The sequence below is a fragment of the Sorex araneus genome, chromosome 2 (assembly GCF_027595985.1).
Source record: "Sorex araneus isolate mSorAra2 chromosome 2, mSorAra2.pri, whole genome shotgun sequence".
NCBI lineage: Eukaryota > Metazoa > Chordata > Mammalia > Eulipotyphla > Soricidae > Sorex > Sorex araneus.
In genome coordinates this window covers 96,554,984-96,572,985 of record NC_073303.1, presented here as the reverse complement: position 1 = coordinate 96,572,985, position 18,002 = coordinate 96,554,984, and the positions used below count along the sequence as shown (strand labels likewise).

General features: G+C 38.9%; 1 protein-coding gene and 1 non-coding gene across 4 annotated transcripts in view; both read right to left on the bottom strand.

The window, feature by feature from the left end:
- ADCY8 (adenylate cyclase 8) overlaps positions 1-18,002 on the bottom strand; it is a 245,726-nt gene that overhangs the window by 32,960 nt on the left and 194,764 nt on the right. For all 3 annotated transcript variants that reach the window (XM_004602452.2, XM_055127686.1, XM_055127687.1), the window contains one exon: positions 9,620-9,792. In XM_004602452.2, the coding sequence (XP_004602509.2) occupies positions 9,620-9,792 (173 nt within the window). The remainder of the gene's footprint in view (positions 1-9,619; positions 9,793-18,002) is intronic.
- On the bottom strand, positions 8,019-8,125 carry LOC129402776 (U6 spliceosomal RNA). The gene has a single exon (XR_008628820.1). It is a non-coding gene; the product is annotated as a U6 spliceosomal RNA (small nuclear RNA).

The window sequence follows — 18,002 nt, the reverse complement described above, 5'->3', positions numbered from 1 at the left end:
TTGAATAACCTAATTATCAAGTCTCTAAAACTTTTTACAGAATATCATATTTAATATTTCATTAAAATGAAACATTTAGGGACTGAAACAGTAATTCAGCAGGTTCTAGCTTTTGACTTCCATGTGGCTGACCTAGATACAATCCCTGGCACCCCTTATGACCTTCCTCCTAGTTCGCTAAGAGTGCTATTGAGTGTAGAGCCAGGAGTCAGCCTCGAGAATCACTGGATACGGCCCCCAAACTAAAAAACTACAAATAAACAATTTGGGTGTTATTAAGGAAACATTTATGCTAATTATGGTGATTTTTGGAAGCAAATAAAAATTCATGTAGATGAAAATTAAAATAGTTTCTGAGTCCATCACCCAGAGAAAATAGTGATTGAATGATTTTGGAGACAAATAAATGTCATTTCTTAGTTTTGAGCAAAAATATGCTTACATATTTAGGATAGATTGGATATTCCCTAACAAACACTGCTCTGGGTTCAGGGATCGATTGAAATTTCAATTCTTTATGTTTTGCAAACAGAAAAAGGGAAAAGGTTGGATAACATTGGTTTGTTTTTGCTTCTCCCGCAGGGAGCTTAGGTTTATTGAGCTACTCCAATAACAGAGTCCTTGAGGCACACCAAAGTCCATTAAGCACTAATAATCCTATATTGCTTTTCTCTTTCCCGTATGTCACTTGAATGGGTTAGCATGTCCTTTTTGTATAGACACAGAGACAGCTAATGCTATACTTATGTAACATGGGAGTTGATTGACTCCAAATAATTGACTCCAAATAATTGACTCCAAATATTCCTGGGCATCCATCATATTTACCTGATTTAAACCTCAGTTGCCTTTACTTCCTAGCACCCCCAAAAGGAGGGACTAAGTGAAGGGACTGGATGAGCCCAGGGTAAGCTGTAAACTACCCTACAATCAGAAAGAGACAAGCTAAGCAGCATAAGTATAATAAGTTAAGAGCATGGTCATGGAACAAACTCTGTCATGACCCCAAAATAAGTAACTGAGTAAGGACCCTGCTGGGGTTAGGAAAGAGTAACCTGATCTGAGGACTGTGCTTTGGGATATGTAGTGAGATGTCCCCAGGAAGAGTCAATATATCTTTAAGTTTAGTATATCTCTACTGTGTTCATACAAAATGACTAGAAATATTAGAAGTAAATTCACTATGATTGTTTGAATAGATTACAGGCTGAGGAAAGTTGAAAGCAATACACCCTAGATGGAATTCCACTCTTGAGTGGATACTGTAGTAATCTGGAGTGCTGAACCCCTCAGATAAGATTTTTGTCCTTGAGTTAATCTCCTAGAACTTCCCCTGAAGAAGGGGCAATATCTCTGTTTGTTGTTATGACAATGTTCAGGTCCACCTATGTGCACCCCCACCCTTCATGATTTCTATATAACTACGCTTTAAGGGGTAAGAAGGGTAGTAGAGGACTTTGAGGTCTATGAGGATGGAACTAGGGTGATGGAACGATGATGATTGGGAGCATGACCAAAACTATGACTACAGTTGTGCTATAAGGAGTGATCAACTACGCTGGGGAGAAGAGAGAAAGAAACTGACTACTAACAAGCCTGGCCCCTTTCCTCAGTTCCCCATTTCCCGATCCTTTGTTCATTCATTGCCGTGGGCCAGACAGGGGAATGATTCTTAGCCACAGAAAGCTTGAGTCCCCAGTGTACTTTCACAGAATTTCTTAGAAACTCACAGCATGCAGATCACTCTGTTCGCAACTTGCTTTTTTCACTGAGTGTAGCACGGTAGCACTGTTGTCCTGTTATTCATCAATTTGCTCGAGCGGGCACCAGTAACGCCTCCATTGTGAGACTTGTTACTGTTTTTGGCATATTGAATATGCCACGGGGAGCTTGCCAGGCTCTGCCATGCAGGTAGGATACTCTCGGTAGCTTGCCGGGCTCTCTGAGAGGCATATATATATATATATTTCCCTCTATGATTTGTTGCCTACTATCTGAACCCCATCAAATATGGTATGGTAATTATGGAAAATGGGTAAGGAGTATCTTATGATGTGTTGCACGGCTGTGAATTAGTACCTAATTGAATATTTTATGATGTAAGTTGGGTTGATCTGTTCTATTTTATATTACATACAACATATGTTAACATAATATCCCTTGTAAGCCTTTTGTTTTGCAGGTAAAAGACTGCCCTGAGGTCATAGAACTGACTCTTGTCAGAGCCAGGATGAAACTTCAGACCTCAGGTGCCAAGTTTACAGCTTTTCCCACCTATGTATCTCGCATCAGAGTTTTAGTTTATCTCTTAGTGGCTAGTTTTCTCCATTAAATTCAAATGCAACCAACCATTTTGAAGTCTTAATTCTGTAGTCACATTGATGATTAAGTTTGTTAAATGTTATATTTTTGCCATGTTAATCATGATACTTTTTAATCATCATTTCAACAATTTAGATACTCTTATCCCTAGTCTGTAAATAAAAGAAACTTAGAATTAGATATTAAATGATTCACTCCAGTTAAAAGACCAGGTCAACGTTGAAGTCTGATGGTCAGTGGAGCTTTATAAGCAAATGCCATAATCTCCTATATACATTTACTGAAATTGCCTGCCCCAAAGCATCATGAAGATCAAACTAATGTCTTAATTACCTATTAAGCAGAATGGTCTAACAAAGATTGTAGCAAAGGTATGACACTTAAGTCTGAAAGCTTCCATAATCGTAAACAGAAAGTTTAATAAATATACTGAGCGGAATTCCAAGAAGTTAAAATACATGACTTATTGTGATTTAATGCTGTAATGTGATTCCAAATGGACTAATATTCCTCGCAGTTATTCATTAATTTAATGATTTACTCAACAAACATTTAATTAGATACTTGATATCAGATACTGTTACATTAAGTGTCCAACAATTTGGATTCAGAAATGGCTCTTGATCTTATAAATTTCTATGCTAATGAAGAGGAAGGTATGGAAATAAATAATTGCAACACAGAGAGACAGGGGCAAAGATTAAAAGTTACATTGAAAATTGGACAATGAGGAATGATCAAAAAAGGTTCAAGAAGATGTGCCTGAGTTAGATGTTAAAATATTAAAATATCAAAAATATTAAAAAATATTGATTTGGAGATTGTTAGGCATATGGACATGTCAGATATTCATAGGTATAAGGTCATGTGGTAAAAAGTACTGGTTTCCTATGAATAGATTACAGGCATTTATGATCACCTATAGAATGACAAAAGATAAGATAGTAAAAATAAATGAGGTCAAAATCAAGAAGGGCTCTGGAGCCCTTCATATATAGCTTGAATTTTCGATTTATTAGGGGCGATAAGGATTCCTTTAAAAACTTTAAGAAAAATAATGAGATTGTCAGATGATTTTGATCATTTTGAGAATGGATTGACTGCATAGGTTTAAAAGAGCAATTAGATGACAACAATTCAGAAATATTAGAAATATTGCAGAACAGTAGCATCTGTGATATGGAGTTATGTCTATAAATTATTAGCAATAATTAGTAAATTAACTAAAATTATGAACTAACAATTTACTAATTACTAATAAGGAATTGCTAATTATTTACTAATAATTAGAAACTTTTTTTTCCAGACCTCATGCTAGGCTTCCATAATCACATTTTAACTACCTTAATTTCCTACAATGTCACTGTCACTGTCATCCCGTTGCTCATCGATTTGTTTGAGCGGGCACCAGTAACGTCTCTCATTGTGAGACTTATTGTTACTGTTTTTGGCATATCGGATACACCACGGGTAGCTTGCCAGGCTCTGCCGTGTGGGCATGATATTCTCAGTAGCTTGCTGGGCTCTCCGAGAGGGGTGGAGGAATCGAACACAGGTCGACCGCATGAAAGGTGAACGCCCTACCACTGTGCTATCACTCCAGCCCTCAATGTACAATGTAGGAATTATTAATGCCTTCAACCTACCAATAAGAAAAAGAAAATTTTTAGAGGATAATCAGTTTGCTCAAGATCCCGCAACTGGTTGATGACAGAGATGGGATTTGAACCCAGGTAGTTTAACTGCTATACATGTACTCACAAACATTATGATAGTGTGTTTTCCTACTAGGGATGCAGAGGAAGATGAATCTCTAGGACTGATAAGACATTGGAAGTAAAGGTATCTTATATTGCACAATTAGATGGCAATAATTAGGAAAAGGAAGTGAGGTTGGTCTGTACAAGTTTCCCTGTGCTTTCTTTCCATCATCCTGGTACATCACGCCTTCAGAAAACTGGCAGAAATGCCCCTAAATCAAAGTACAGTTAAATCCCCTCAGACATGAGCACCTGGAACTTCCAAGTGGATGCACTATGACCACTGAACAGGACGTATTCATCAGCTGAAAGAAAACACAAAAAAAATTCTTTTCTTTACTGGTGCCCGCTTGAGCAAATCGATGAACAATGGGACGATAGTGCTATACAGTGTTATATTATTAATTAAATTTTGTTGATGTCACTGTGTAACCAGTAACTGACCTCTGGGTGGGAAGAAGCAGGGAAGTGCACTTGACTCTCAGCAGCAGTGACCTTGGGATTGTCTTTACTGTCATGATACCGGAATAATTTAATTATAAACTTTCCCCCACCTTCTTGAGAGCTCAAAACAGAATCTTCTGAGAAGGAGGAGAAGGCAATAATGAACATATAAATATCACATTCTATTTGCCAAACACATAAGAACCTCACACAGTCCTGGGGAAAAGTTTTGATGATTTCATTTTACTAACAAGTAAAATGAGGTCTAGACATCAGAAGTGTTTTTTTAATATCTAGATTTGAAATTAAATTTCTATCTTATTCCATTAATGCTGTGAATGAATGCATTTTAGATGGTTTGAATAATTATTTTTTATATGCTATACAGCCGATTTATTTTGTTATTATAATTCATTTCCCTCCTTTTATGCTTGTTTCCTTTTGGCAAAAGGTTTTTTGCTTCTTTAACCCTCTGATTTAATTTAAATCTGTTTAATTTGTTTCACAACATGAGCCAATGGTGAAAGGTGATTCAGCTATATTTAAATACTGCATATACAGTATTTACAAATATGGACTTTGAAGTCAGAAAATCTTGAGTGTGAGTCAACATTGGTGACTTGCTAGCTATGTGCTCCAGAATTAAGTGAATCTTCGTGCTTCATTTGGGGACTGTGAATAATGCATAGGAATTCACATCAAATGTGTAATGTGCAAACATAAAAACTTCAAATTCATATCTAGATTTTATGAATAACCTTTGTAAACCTACTAAGAAAACAGCAAACTCAACAGAAAACTAGAAACATGATATGGTCTGGTAATTTACCTAAAAGGAATTTTAAATGATCTGGAAAAAAAATGATGTAGCAACTTACAAAATTCCAAAATCAAGAGGCTACTAATAAGAATAATGAGACCTTTCTTACTCATACATTTAACAGGGCTTTAAAAAGTTCTAAGATAGTGTGGCAGGATTGTGGCTTCTAAGAAAGAAATTTGAGCTTTATTGGGGAGTAATTTTGAATATTTTAAGGTGGAAAATACAGATATTTTATAATCTAGAAAGTGTGCCTCAGATATAAAAATAGAAGCTTATCAAAATAATGATTAAAAATCACTAGTTTTATTTTGTCTGCTTGTTTTGTTTTGGGGTCACATCCAGTTGTGCTTAGGGCTTACCCCTTAGTTCTGTGCTCAGGAATCACGCTTGACAGGGCTTGTAGGGACTATATGCAGGGCCAGGGGTTGAACCTGGGTATGCCACAAGCAAGGAATGTGCTTTTCCACCAGTTATATCTGTCCCCTCTAAGGTGATTTTTAAAAATGGAATATCAACGACTTAATTGAAAAAGTCAATATGCCAAAGGACGTGCCTTAGTGTGTTCATATTAAAAGATTAAATTAAACCAAAGAGAGTTAAATCTATGGATGTCAACACAGATGGATATTAAATATGTAATGCTTCAGAACAATAATAGAAACTTAAAAATGAGTTTATAGATACAGATGTATATATATATATATACATATACATATGTATATACATACACTGTCAGTGTCACTGTCATCCCGTTGCTCATTGATTTGTTCGAGCGGGCACCAGTAATGTCTCTCATTGAGAGACTTATTGTTACTGTTTTTGGCATATCCAATACGCACGGGTAGCTTGCCAGGCTCTGCCGCATGGGCTCGATACTCTCGGTAGCTTGCTGGGCTCTCCGAGAGGGGTGGAGGAATCGAATTCCGGTCGGCCTTGTGAAAGGTGAACGCCCAACCACTGTGCTATCGCTCCAGCCCATACATAAACATATGTGCAAATATACAACCACCCCCTGAAGTTCCTATATATATGTGTGCATACATATGTACATATATACAAACTATATATATATATATATATACACACACACATATATATACATATATATAGGAACTTTAGGGGTTGGTTCATACATGCTTATAATATATAAAGCCCATTTTCTGTGGCTTCTTGGATTATCTTGGCCTTATCTTTTGCTCACAAAGTTTGCCACTTGGTTTATAATCCAGTTCTACTTGAGCACTTCCTAAAAACAAGGCTAATCAGCTACAGGCTTATTGTCTTTTTGATTCTCCCACTACTTCCATCTTAAATGAAGCTCCTAATTACAAATGTGGGGTCTGTACTATGGGTTTCAGAAGAGGTCAATTACAATCACCAGGAAGTTTAACCAGAGTGAACTAATGAGAAACAAGGTGATAGAGATGAAGTTGCAATTAATCTTTCCTCCTCTGTTTGAGACACTCTCTCCCAACCTTCACAACCTTTCCAGGGCCAGTAGGGTAAGTAATAAGAGTGTATCTTAGAAGGGACCAGTTGGAACTTTGTGTTTTATGTGACAATACAATAAGGCTTTAGCTTGTATTTGAATTCCACATTTTGTCTCGTTTGTTAACTTATGTTGCCTTGTGGTTGTTCAGCACTTCAGCATTGCTCCAGAATCTGTTCTCTAAAGAGTAAGGCTAATATAGTGTTGAAACAGTTTCTCTGATGGGGTGGTATTTTCAAGCAGTGAACACAGGGCTAACTGCCTAGACAGTTAGGTCCAGATTCTAACCCTAGGGCTAAGGTAAACCCTACCCTAACTCTAGCCTTCATCCTAACTTTATTTTATTTTTTTAATTTTTTATTGAGTCACCATGTGGAAAGTTACAAAGTTTTCAGGTTTAAATCTCAGTTATACAATGCTCGAATAACCATCCCTTCACCAATGCACATATTCCACCACCAAGAATCCCAGTATAGCTTCACCCCGCCCCCCAACACCCCTAACCCCCCCACGCCCCTAGACCCCCCACCCTTAGCCCCCCCCCGCCTGTGTAACTAATAAATTTCACTTTACTTTCACTTTGATTGCATACAATATTTCAACAAAACTCACTATTATTGTTTGGAGAGTCTCTCCCCTAAAGCCAGACCTGCTGAAAAGGAAGCATTAGATAATTTGTTTTCCATTGCTGAGGATGAAGAGGTATGAGGTCGAGTGACCACACTTATCGGCCTCTCAGTTTTGGGTTTCTGTAATTTAGTATTTTAGTAACTAAGTCCAGAGAGATATCTGCCAGAAGTTGCATCGTTGCCAACTTGTACTTCTCAGTTACATTATATTCCACATATGAGTGCAATCTTTCTATGTCTGTCTCTTTCTTTCTGACTCATTTCACTCAACATGATACTTTCCATGTTGATCCATTTATATGCAAATTTCATGACTTCATGTTTTCTGACAGCTACATAGTATTCCATTGTGTAGATGTACCAGAGTTTCTTTAACCAGTCATCTGTTTTGGGGCACTCTGTTTTTTTCCAGATTCTGGCTATTGTAAACAGTGCTGCAATGAACATAGAAATACATATGCCATCTCTACTATACCGTTTTGCCTCTCCAGGATATATTCCCAGGAGTGGTATTGCTGGGTCAAATGGAAGCTCAATTTCTAATTTTTTGAAAAAATATGGAATGCTTCACGAATTTGCGAGTCATCCTTGCGCAGGGGCCATGCTAATCTTCTCTGTATCATTCCAATTTTAGTATATGTGCTGCCGAAGCGAGCACTCATCCTAATTTTAACCATTCCCTAGCCATACAAACTGATCCTAACTCTTACATCTAACTCTGACCTTGATCATGAACCTGCTGAGAGCCATATGAGGCATATTTATGACTTTCAGGGGAGTCATGGGTGCTGGGGATCAAACTCAGGTTCTTGCACAAGCATGACATGAAACCCTGATCCCTGAGGTGTCTTCATAACAACTTTCAGTATTTTTGTATATTCACAAAAGTAATCAAGTTCTGGTATCTGCTCCAGCTCGAGATTCCACCAGCGTCCCGCTGTTCCATGTACATAATTTTTCCCCTTATATCCCATTCCCATGCCACCAGAGCCCCACGCCGGCTGATGACGGGAAATAACCATCTTTTTTGGTTTTTTTCCCTTTGTCAGTCAGTGTGGCGATTACTAAACAGGCGTGAACTCGGTGGCACGGGGCAAGGGGGGAAAAAAGAAAAGTTATGTAACAAACAGCGGGACGGGACTTAATATCTCTATATTCTTAGCAATGGAGAACTATCAAATGCTTCCTTGACAATAGGACTGTCTTTTTCTTTTTTGGGGGAAACCCCAGCAACAATAGTGAGTTATGTGTTGAAACATGGAATGTAATCGAGATAAAGCGTAAACGAAGTGAAACTTATCACTTACAAGGGTGGGGACTGGGGAGGTGGGAGGGGGCGGCAGGTATACTGGGGTGGTTGGTGATGGAATATGGGCACTGGTGAAGGGAAGGGTGTTTGAGTATTGTATAACTGACATAATCCTGAGAACTATGTAACCCTCCACATGGTGATTCAATAAAATTAAAAAAAAAATAAAATAAAAATAAAAATGTGAGGGCAACCACAGTAAAAAAAAAAGTAATCAAGTTCAAGGACCATAGTCAGTAAGCTTCATCCACAGTTGCAGCTATAAATATTACTGCAGCCAAATATAATAGTTCCATCCGACAAATCTTGAGACTGCTAAAGTTGAAAGATCATAAATTATTAGACTTAGAGGAGATCTCAAATATAATTTTACCCAAATGTTACTTCATTAATCTATATTGTCGTACTGTCGTCCCATTGTTCATCAATTTGCTCGAGTGGGCACCAGTAACGTCTCCATTGTGAGACTTATTACTGTTTTTGGCATATCGAATACGCCATGGGTAGCTTGACAGGCTCTGCCGTGCAGGCAGGATACTCTTGGTAGCTTGCCAGGCTCTCTGAGAGGGACAAAGGAATCGAACACGGGTCAGCTGCACGCAGGGCAAACGCCCTACCCTGTGTGCTATTGCTCCAGCTCATTAACCTATAATCAAGAAAAATGATAAAACTGAAATTTAGGAATTTGACTAGATTTTTAACATGGAAAATTTTGAAATTGAGAAATATGTGAATGTTTGATTACTCCTCCTGTTTCAATAACTCTGTCCTGATGACTTCCCCAATGCTTCTGCTTCCCACTACAAGTGGAGTGTTGGTGAACCTGCAATGATGCGCACTTACTCTCCACTGTGGTTCAGGTTGTCATAGCGCAGAAAAAGTCCCGCATAGATGGTCTCGGTCAGCAGGGCATAGATGGCGATCATAATGAGCAGCACAGCCAGCTTGAGCACTGAGTTTAGACGTAGGAAAACTGCACAGGTTACCATGGCCAGCACCCCGGTGAAGACAATGTACTGCAAATAGAGAATGCAGATGGTCAGACTCAGTAGAAATGAGAGAGGTTAACTCTCTTAGTCCTGGAAATCTCCTTAGATATTTGCTGAGCATCTCCATTTGTAGGTCTGACTTTGTCTTCTAATTCAATAGGTCACAAATTGAACTCTATTTTCAGTCTGTCTCCCCCCATACTGTTCCTCAGTTTTGATTTTAGTAATCACACAATTCCCCAAGTCAGAAAACTTGATCTCCTTTTTTTTTGCCATCTACTTCCACTCAGTCCACAACCAGTTTAAGTCTGTCAATTATACTTCCTTCATTAACGCTCATACCGGCAGCTTTTTCTTCCATCCTGCTTCTGCCATGGTTCTCAGTGTTGGAAGGATTTCATGGCAGCTCTGTTTATTTCTAGCACCCAATACCCAATGAAACAGATGATCACTCTCTATCTAGCATTTCCAAAATGTATATATGATCATGCCAATTTTTAACTTAAGAATCTTTTCATTGCTCTCCATCCCCCCCGCCCAATTATGGTCTCCTTGAATGGAAATCTCTTAAGATCATCATAGAGAGAATTTCTGTTCATCTTCCAAACCCCAACATGTGATCTAGCATTACTATCTACTTGATGTTCTTAGCTCTCATATGTCAGTACTTTGCACCCACAGTGTCCAAGTGTCATTCATAGGCTGGAGGGACAGCAGTAAGGCATTTGCCTTTCATATGTCTGACCTCGTTCATTCTCTAGCAATATGTAAACACGTATTGTCCCCAAGCCTTGCCAAGAATGTTTCCTCTAGCACAAAGCCAGGCATAAGCCCTCAGTATTGCTGGAAGTGGCCCCCAAGCAAAAAAAAATCCTCAAGCAAATGCCATCCACATGCCAGCCTTACATCTCTAACAACTGCTAGTACAGATGTTCTTTCCATGTGTAAAAACATGGATTTTATACATGTTTCTAGAAGCTTGGTGAAAATAGGGACTTTAGGCCCTCTAGTTCCATTCACAGCTCTGTATATCATCTAACATCCTGTGTTAGAAGTAGCTATGTCAAGTGACAAGTTTGGAGTCACTGAAGGACTAGAATATTCATTGTGTGCCTGTCTGTCCTGCCAGATGTAGTCTTCAGTAGGATGCCTCTCACCTATTTCCCTTACTGAAGAAGTATCCCAATACACCATTCTGAATAATAGGTTTATATTCTGATTGGCCAGAGGAAGAAAATAATAAAAGACACATTATCAAAGGTCCACTTCTCTGGGAGTGCTCTGCTCTTTATACATGTTTTCTTTTGTACTTTCAAAAATATCTGGCAAGAGTGAAAATCATATTCCCAGTTTTGTGGGTAAAGAGACTGAGGCTCAGAGTTTGCATAAATATTTCAGGTTCTCACAATTTGCATATGTCAGCTAGGGATGATGCATACAGCCTATTCATAGTAGATGGCTCTAATAGGCATACTCTCCTGATCATGTCTAAACTCCACTCCAGGGACTGGAGAGATAGTATGGGGTAAAGCACTTGCCTTGCATATGACCAACCGGAGTTTGATCCCTAGCACCACATGTGGTTCTCTGAACACCACAGTAGTGCCATCAGGTGTGATAAATGTGCACAGAGCCAGGAGTAACTCCTGAGCACTGCTGAGTGTGGCCATAAAATATAAATCTAATCATCTCCAACCTAATTATACATTTTTAAAATAAAAACTGTCTGCCTCCTCTCTCCTAATACATAAAGAGACAATTTCTGTATGGAGAGAGGAGATGAGAAAGACTTTCCAGGAATCTCTTAGTAACCACTGACTTTATTGACTTCTTATGCTAAGTTTATTCATTTGTGTATACTTTAAAAAGTACTTATGCCACCCAATGTGGTAATACCCTTGTTAAGCAACTAATAAGGACAACGGTGCTGTGGCTTTATGGTTAACAGGATAGAACACAGGGATGAATCAGACGCTGTCCCTCGCCTGAAGGACTACAGAGTCTGGGATGTCCTTTATATTTTTCCCTCCCTTTCCTAAAAATCCCAATAATACCTTTGTGACAAACTTGTTTTATCTGTGCCTTAAGATATTTCCACTGACCACAGTTTCAGATAAGTCAATTTGATGCCTTTGTACACAATACAGTGGATAAAGTGAGCAGGCAATGATAAGTTTGTTCTCCAGCCTCTATTTTTAACAAAGGTCAAAAGAAAAAGGGAAAAGTATGAGGAATCTTGTTTTATTATTGTCATCTGCCTCATAGCAAAGAGTTGTACATAGTTTTGTTAATGCAAATTATTAATCATGCATTAGATTGTGCCACTGAGCAAAAGCTTGTCAGGTGATAACAACCACCACCATCACCGCCACCAAAGTGATCACTGTTTCTGACAAATGACACACAATATATATTTTCTTTCAAGTTTCTATCAAACTTTGAAGACACAAATACTAGAGTATTCCTTAAATGGATTCTATGTATAGAGGTTCATAGTTGTGATAGGGTAGAGATAGGAGACAAAGTACATTACAAAAGATCTATGTCTTCAAAAAAAAATGTGTGCTTTGAACTTGAAACAGCCGCAGGATACAGAGCCAGCCCTAGTCGGGCCCGTGCTCGGCTCCGGCCGGCCGGGTTTTCGGCCCGGGCGCCCATGCCCTTGCAGAGCCGGTGGATGTGGAACAAGCGGGAACCAGAGACAGCTTTAGGAATTGGGGTTCCAGCAAGTGCCTGCACCCATGTATGGAGACTGTGAATTAAGCCTTTGCCCCACGCCGGCTAACGGAGGAAAGAACCTTCCTTCTTGGTCTCTCTCCCCTCCGGGAGAAGGCGTGGTGTCCGACATTTTGCGGGTCCGTTGAGAAGGTACGAACTTGGTGGCGCGGAAAAAAAAAAAAAAAAAAATGTGTGCTTTGAACTTGAAACAGCCGCAGGATACAGAGCCAGCCCTAGTCGGGCCCGTGCTCGGCTCCGGCCGGCCGGGTTTTCGGCCCGGGCGCCCATGCCCCTGCAGAGCCGGTGGATGTGGAACAAGCGGGAACCAGAGACAGCTTTAGGAATTGGGGTTCCAGCAAGTGCCTGCACCCATGTATGGAGACTGTGAATTAAGCCTTTGCCCCACGCCGGCTAACGGAGGAAAGAACCTTCCTTCTTGGTCTCTCTCCCCTCCGGGAGAAGGCGTGGTGTCCGACATTTTGCGGGTCCGTTGAGAAGGTACGAACTTGGTGGCGCGGAAAAAAAAAAAAATGTGTGCTTTGAACTTGAAACAGCCGCAGGATACAGAGCCAGCCCTAGTCGGGCCCGTGCTCGGCTCCGGCCGGCCGGGTTTTCGGCCCGGGCGCCCATGCCCCTGCAGAGCCGGTGGATGTGGAACAAGCGGGAACCAGAGACAGCTTTAGGAATTGGGGTTCCAGCAAGTGCCTGCACCCATGTATGGAGACTGTGAATTAAGCCTTTGCCCCACGCCGGCTAACGGAGGAAATATGTAATTTCTGGCAGAATTTTCCCAGGACTTTATACAGAAATCCAAAACCGCGCGGACGCGGCAGCGTCCGCGCGACTTAACATTTATAATTGTCATCAATGTGAAAGGGTTCCATTTGAACAGGTCAGACTTGGGGGGGAAACTCCAAATAATAACAGTAAGTTTTTGTTGAAATATTGAAGGTTCTTAATGTAACAGCCACCTCTGGACTATGAGCTAAGCAAAAGCCCCACGCTGGCCAACGTGGCGTGGAGTACACCATACTATGAGGCGCAGGAAGGGGGATGAGGGGGAAAAATTAAAAAAAAAAAATGGAAAAGGAAAAAGAGAAAAAAAAGAGAGAGAGAGTTATGTCAACTATAGTGAGTTTTGTGTTGAATTATGGAATGTAATCAAGGTAAAGAAAAAATGAAGTGAAATTCATTAGTTATTCAGTAGGGGGTAGGGGGTGGGGGCGGGGGGTAAACTGGGGTTTCTGGTGGTGGAATTTGGGCACTGGTGAATGGATGGGTGTTTGAATATTTTATAACTGACATATAAACCTGAGAACTTTGTAACTTTCCACATGGTGATTTAATAAAAATTAAAAAAAAATAAAAAAAAAATAAATAAATAAAAAAAAAAAAAAAAAAAAAAAGATCTATGTCTTGCCAATTTTTTTTACCCCAATCTACAGTCTGCTAGGCTCCATATGATTAATTATTAATGGACTTCTTAGATAAAAAGCTTTAGAAATAAACTCTGGTGGGGAAGAGACTGGATGCGGAAAATTAAGAACTCAAAGACAAAATTGGAGAATTATTCAGTAGTCTTAACAAGAGTCACAAGTCAAATTTTCTGTGGAGTTGAGGAAGAGGGAAGAATGAAAATCATGGCTGATTTCCTGCATGGGAATGTCTACCAACAATAATATTATTATCATCACCAGTGTGAAAATTAAAGAAAAATTATGGGAATGATAGTGAGTTCAGTTTAAGCTTATCGGGTTAGAGACAGTTCAACTAATAGTTGTAGAGAAGAGGCTGTTCAAGCAGAAGGTAAATATAAACGATATAGAAAACAAGGTTCAGAAACTATCATGATTGTGGGATTGTGGAGGAAGAGGACTAAGAACGATGGTTAGGGATTGTCTGAGAAATGAGGAGAAGAATGCAGAGACAGTAGTGAAAAACGGAGCTAAAGAATAAAAGATAATATAGAAAGGATTTTCTGAGGAACAGAAAACTTGCTTCTACATTTTGTTGTTTCATCAGTGATGACAAAATGGCTTGAGAAAACATAAATAAAATGATTTCTAAGTCTTTAATGAGCACCATGAATTACTAAGGTATTAAGGGAAACAATAACTTTTTGGAAGTAAATATTTTTCACCTAAATAATGTATCTGTCATTGTAAAATTGTAAAATTATTGACTGATGCTGTGAATTGTATCAGTTTGAAAGGCACCATTTTAATATCAGAATATTGTCATATTGTATAATGAATAACAGGAGATATAAGGTCACATCATCCCCTTAAAAGAGGTGGTGAAAGATTTTTACACACAAAAAACTTGAAAATCTTGACCATGAACCCACACAAGTTGCACACATTTAGTTGTTTGTACCTACTTGATTGCTGTAGTTGTTTGTACCTATTTGATTGATGCCCCAATCCTTGGCATTATGAGCTCTCAGGGAGACAAATTTTCAATTGTCTCTTGTAGGATAACATAGCCTCAGGTAGTTTAGGTTCATTGGGTTACTCCCGTTACAGTGCTCCCACTCCTCTTTGCTTTTTTGTAGCTTCTTTCTTAGTGTTCTGTTGACTTGTAAATATTGTTGCCCTTACTTCCTAGCACTCCCAAAAGCAGGGTCCCGATGAGGGACGAGATGGACCCAGGGCAAGCAGTGAGTTGTGTGCTACCCTGGCATGGAGATGGGCCTGGCCAATATGCCTAATGCTTAACTATAAGTTCAGAGCTTGATCATGGACAAATGTTGTCATGATTCAAACAGTGATAACTAGATTTGGACCCTGCTAGGGTTAGGAATGATTAATCTGGCCTGAGTGCTGTTGTTGAATCTGGCAAGATGTTGCCAGGAGAGCTGCCTTGCAAGCCTCAATGTATCTCTTGCTATGTCCAAACAAAAATAACTACTATTAAGATGTTAATGAGTGTTTGGACTAAGGAAAGGAGTAAAACACCTTGAGAGTCAGGAAGGGCTTTGGAATGCCCTGCCCTCAGGAAGGGCTTTCTTATGATGATTTTGCTACCTGGCTGGATGTAGCCTAGAGGGCAAGGTGGGAGAGACAAGTAGGGAGAGAGACAGAGAGATAAGGGAATCCAGAGGGCTGCAGTAGATCCAGAGAGAGGACAGAGCTAAAAGTGTGGGAGATGGGAAAGATGGAAAATTGAATAAACGGTAACTAATCAGCAACCAGCTTGGTCCTCGTTCATCCTTCGTCTGTCCTTGGCCAACGGCCATTCCGATCCAGTCCACACACAGCGGTTCCAGAGCACCGACCACAGGCAGTGAGACAGAGCTGCCCCGGAGAGCCCGCGAGTGCATAATGTCCCTCGGCGTGCTTTAGTTTTTTACAGTCTCTGTCGTTTTAAGAAAGAATAAAAACTTTCTGGTTCAGACTAATTATTATTGCTGATTCTCAGCAATAATAACTATTCTTGAGAAAAGCTGTGCAGAGAAATGCACATAGGCTGACCAAAAGAGCCTGCTCTGCTTCTCCTTGGGCTCTTACTCCCCAAACCATCCAGAAACGAAGATGTCATGAACCCAGGTCACCATGGATACAGTGTGAAGGTAATTGACCTGATAATCTATGTTTGCTGTAATATAGAAAGTAAAAAGAGTATTTCTGTGTATGGGCTTCTGGCACAATTAGAATGTGCTCTGGTTTATTCTAAATCCTGGTTTTCATAGTTTTCTTTTTGTTGTCTTTTTACCCTAGAGTAAAACTGGTGCATCTAGTTCATTAATATTATTAGATCTTTCAAAGCTATATTTAAATTTTAGAAGCAGTTGTGATATTTACAACTGACTTAGAATGAGGGAGAATACAGTATTTTGGACAGCAACTTCAGTCAGTACTTTAACCTCATAATAATGTCCAGGAACCCTCGACTATATTAATGATGTCCACAAATGATGACCCTCATAATAATATTATGAATCAAAAATAAGAACAAAACCAACAATATGAAGCAAAACCCAATTTACAAGAATACAAGTAGCAATTTCTTGTGGAAAGATGTCACTACCCAATTCAAAAATATATAAGATGCTTATCTTGATAGCTATTGATTTATTCAATAAAAACACATTGGGGTGTTTATCTTGACCATGATTCTTTAATAACTCAGCTCAGATCTTGGTCAATTTATAGTTCCTTAAAAAGCACCCCAAATGTAGTCTCTGTATTTAATTCCTAAACAGTGATGTCCATTCAAATCACTTGATTTCAAAAAAATTAACAGTTCCCAGTGGATAATGATTCAACATTGCCAAGCTTACAGGGAGCATATGGACACAGTTGAGAAGAGTTAGCAGAGAGGAACATGGTGGAGCAAAGAGAAGGCATAAATATACGCCTTCCAATGCCACTCACTCACCAAGGATAGCAACTGCATGGTCAGATAGGATGTGATGCCTGGGAGCCATGCAGTTCCAGGGGGTCACCAGTTTGTAAGTAAATGGTGAAGCCAGGAGATAAAAATTGCTGAGAAACTGGGACTTGTTCAAATTCTGGAAACCTAATTATGCATATATTCTCCTGTTTAGTATTTAATAAAGCATTGCCCATTTAAAATAGCCAACCATTATTTTCTCCTAGTTATTAGAAATAGAAGAAGAGAGGGAGGAGAGACAGGGAAGCAAAGAGATAAAGGCAGAAAAGTAATATCTAATAAATTTTAGGTATATTGACTCTAGCTATAAACAAACACAATAGGCATTATATCATTATTTCTTGCAAAATTCAGAAAATATTTTATTTAAAGGAATAGAAAGGAATAGGAAAAGGCAGAAAAAGTCCTGAATTGTGGGGGGTTTGCTTCAGCAGGATTCTAGACATAGATATTGTTGATAATAATATTTTTACACAGAGGAATGAGTAAATGAAGACTCCAGAGGGTTATACGACTTGACCAATCTATATAACTAATTAATATTCTGTGTTACCAGATAGTCTCACTCACTCAGGCTCAGTGAATGTCCTTAAAGACTTGAAGTCTACACATCCATGAGGTAAGACTTGTTTGCTTATGGATCACGTGGTTATATTATGACTCTGCATTATATTATGACTCAATTTGTCTTTGTAGGAAAATGCAGTAAACATAGGTTACCATTTGGAAAAAAGCAAAATTAGTCTCTCTATTTAGCCATCAGATAAAATTGTGACTGTATAGAAGCAAAATGACCTTGCATGAACTATGTTTGTTTAACTAGTAAAATGTGAAATTACAGGGAAAATGTTTGAGCCTTTTGTTTGTTTGTTTTGAATTAAATAGGTCTGCTTCTATAGGAGTATATAATTTTATAGTGAAAGCCACTTGGGAGATTTAGACAGTGAGTAACTTCTTCCAAAATACCAGTTATGATTCCTATTTGAGGAGATAACCAGAGAAAAAAAGACAAACACTTTTAGGAACACTAGTTTTCATTTAGTTTTAATTAAAAAAATACCTACTAAATTGTTTTGTTATCATGGCTTCTTTCTTTTATTTTAATTGCTTTTCTTCCTCCTATT